General features: G+C 39.3%; 1 protein-coding gene across 1 annotated transcript; it reads right to left on the bottom strand.

The window, feature by feature from the left end:
- Positions 1 to 431: 431 nt before the first annotated feature.
- LOC139534569 (histone H2A.Z-like) lies at positions 432 to 2,234 on the bottom strand. The gene is made up of 5 exons (XM_071333803.1): positions 2,095 to 2,234; positions 1,739 to 1,816; positions 1,232 to 1,345; positions 884 to 1,013; positions 432 to 774 (listed from the first exon to the last, which is right to left on the bottom strand). The coding sequence occupies exons 1-5, from the start codon at positions 2,095 to 2,097 to the stop codon at positions 713 to 715; spliced, it is 387 nt and encodes a 128-aa protein (XP_071189904.1). The 5' UTR covers positions 2,098 to 2,234; the 3' UTR covers positions 432 to 712.
- Between the last annotated feature and the right edge of the window lie 654 nt (positions 2,235 to 2,888).

The following is a 2,888-nucleotide window of genomic DNA, read 5'->3' as shown; positions in this document are numbered from 1 at the left end:
TCTTCCCATTTCTGGAATACTGCCAGACAACACAACTGCACCACCTATCACAAAACAAAAGGCTGAATGGCAAGCAGGTTTATGAACATTATCCCTAGTTCTGTATTGCCACTTTCCATGTTGTCTGCAGCTTGTGAGGTATGCAAACACTTGCTTTTATGGATTTTGTTTTGTTGCAGTCTGCACACATTTTTTTGGGGGGGTTCTACATGTCCTATGTTGCGCTGAGTGTGCTCACTGATTGTCTATTGTAATCGTTTTTAATAACCTGCCCAGGGACTGAGATTGAAAATTAGCCTGGCTAAAACAAACACTTTTACTGAAATGTTGATTAATTTGCACTCCTTGTAAAAAATAATCCAGAATGCAGCATAATGGATTTATAGGGCACAACACCCACTAAAAGATGAATGCAAGTAAGGAACCACAGGTGCACAATACCTTCGAGCTTTATTCAAATACAACTTTAAAACATGGAAACGCCACAGGTATGCAAAAATTTACACAATAAAAACCAAACCACAGTTGTACCAAAAACATTCAAGCCCAAAATAAAACAGCTTCTCTGAAGCTACTTTTTAAAAAATACCACAGATGAGTAGATGCAAGTTCATACATTTAAAAAAGTTCTAAAACACTACGAAGAAAATACTTTTTTTTGAACCATTTAAGCAGAATGTCCTGAGATGACCCAATGCCACTGTTTACAGGGTTATACGGTCTTCTGCTGTCCCTTCTTTCCAATCAGAGACTTATGGATATGAGGGATGACACCTGAAACATTTAAAAAACAATTAGTGGATGCAAATTTTTAAAAAAAACAGGGAAATTGGTACAAAGGCAATCCCAGTGGCAAAGACTACAAAATAACTTCTGCACTTACCACCACCAGCAATCGTAGCTTTAATGAGAGAATCCAACTCTTCATCGCCTCTAATGGCCAGTTGCAAGTGACGTGGGGTGATACGCTTGACCTTCAGATCCTTTGATGCGTTTCCGGCCAGCTCCAGAACCTGAAGTTGACCAGCGCGTGGGTAAATATTTGGTTACTGATTCTCGCACGAGCACATCAATTAACTTCGATTGCATGCACAGTACTTACTGACTCTCGCACGAGCACATCAATTAACTTCGATTGCATGCACAGTACTGTATGTTTTAGTGTCATGAACCGCCACATAAAGTGTGTTGTGAACATGCAACAATCAGTCGCGATGTCGACCAACGTTACCTCAGCAGTCAGGTACTCAAGAATAGCCGCGCTGTACACAGCTGCAGTCGCCCCAACTCTGCCATGGCTTGTTGTTCTGGATTTCAGATGTCTGTGAATACGGCCCACTGGGAACTGGAAAGCAGGGCGGGAAACGTTTAAAGGCATGCCTTCACCCGTCCGTGCTACGTCCCTACCCCACTGAAGTTCGAAATGTAAAATCGTTAGGTCAGGATTATGGTCGTCCCAAGGATCCCGAACAACACTGCCATGTGTTCAATCATGTAGCTACCTAGCCAGCTAGTTAGCCATCAGTAAGTCACGAGCCAATTCAACAAAATATTATTTTGCAAATCAACACCCACTACCAAGTAACTCAACTAGTTAGTATCGGGTTACCAACATTTATACATTCGCTACATAATTTGCAAATTAACAAGTAACTGCGCTACCTTGCCACACGTTTACCATAATTGTTGGCGCTGGCGTTAGCATTGTTAGCATGTAATGAATGACTGATGTACTCACCTGCAAACCGGCTCTCTGTGAGCGCGAAATGGACTTCGTCTTAGTTTTCCCGGAGTCTTTTCCAGCCTTGCCACCAGCCTGTAATATAGAGCCATTGTTAAAGTATAGATATGTATTGAGCAATTGATGCAATATAAATTTATTTTTAATTAGCCAGTTTATTCGGCAACGCGTGCTATGGTTAATAGCCAGGCGATTCGCATTGCTAAGGTTAGTTACCTTACGTAACTAGCTAACATTAGCTACAGAATAACTTTAGCGAAGACACATGTTTCTCGAATACAGGCTAATCCTCACGTTGCACCCGTTCAATAAATTGATAGATTTAGCAACGAATAATAAATAAATAAAAATACCATTGTGTAAGATGTCCCTGCTATTTGCAGTTGCACAGATCTTCCACGACTATTTGTCTACTTTGAACAAGTAGTCCCGCCTTGGATTGCCTTGTATTTATTGAGAGGACCTTGATCCGGGACTTTGCATGGAAGAAGCCAGCCAATCAACTCTCGAATAAATGTTTTGGGCATGGCTCTTAGCCAATCACAATGTAAAAGTGCTCACTGTGCGGGAATTTGACACGTATTTTCTCATTGCATGTTGGATAAAGTAGTTTCTATTTTATTCTCAATTTATTTAGGAGACTTTATAGCAGAGAATAACATAACATCTGTTTATGCTATGTGTGGACCTAACAGTTTTATTGAAATTAAATAGCACAAAAATATATCTTAATAATCAATCAAATATCTGCAGTGTAAGAAATGTCTTCATGAAACATCAGTTGATAAATCAATTGAGCCCTTGAGAAAAAAACATGATTGATTACAATTCACAAATTGAAATAGGTTTACTGAGAGGATAACGAAAAAGTCTACAGAGTGCTGGATATCCATCTCATTTAGATACAAACTCTCCGAACAATGCATATCTCAAATAAAGGGAATGTTTATTAAAGTGCTTTTCCTTTCTATGAACAACTATACCATTGTCAAGTTAAATATAGGGTTTGGAGTTAAAATAGTGTTAGGAGCTAAGCTTAAAATATGCTGAACAGAAATATAAAAGCAACATGTAACAATTTTAACGATTTTGAAATTCATTAGGCCCTAATCTAAGGATTTAATGTGGGTGGGCCTGGGAGGGCGTG

The sequence above is a fragment of the Salvelinus alpinus genome, chromosome 11, assembly GCF_045679555.1.
Source record: "Salvelinus alpinus chromosome 11, SLU_Salpinus.1, whole genome shotgun sequence".
Taxonomy (NCBI): Eukaryota; Metazoa; Chordata; class Actinopteri; order Salmoniformes; family Salmonidae; genus Salvelinus; species Salvelinus alpinus.
Note: the sequence above shows the minus strand (reverse complement) of the source record. Positions and strands in the feature narration are given on the sequence as shown.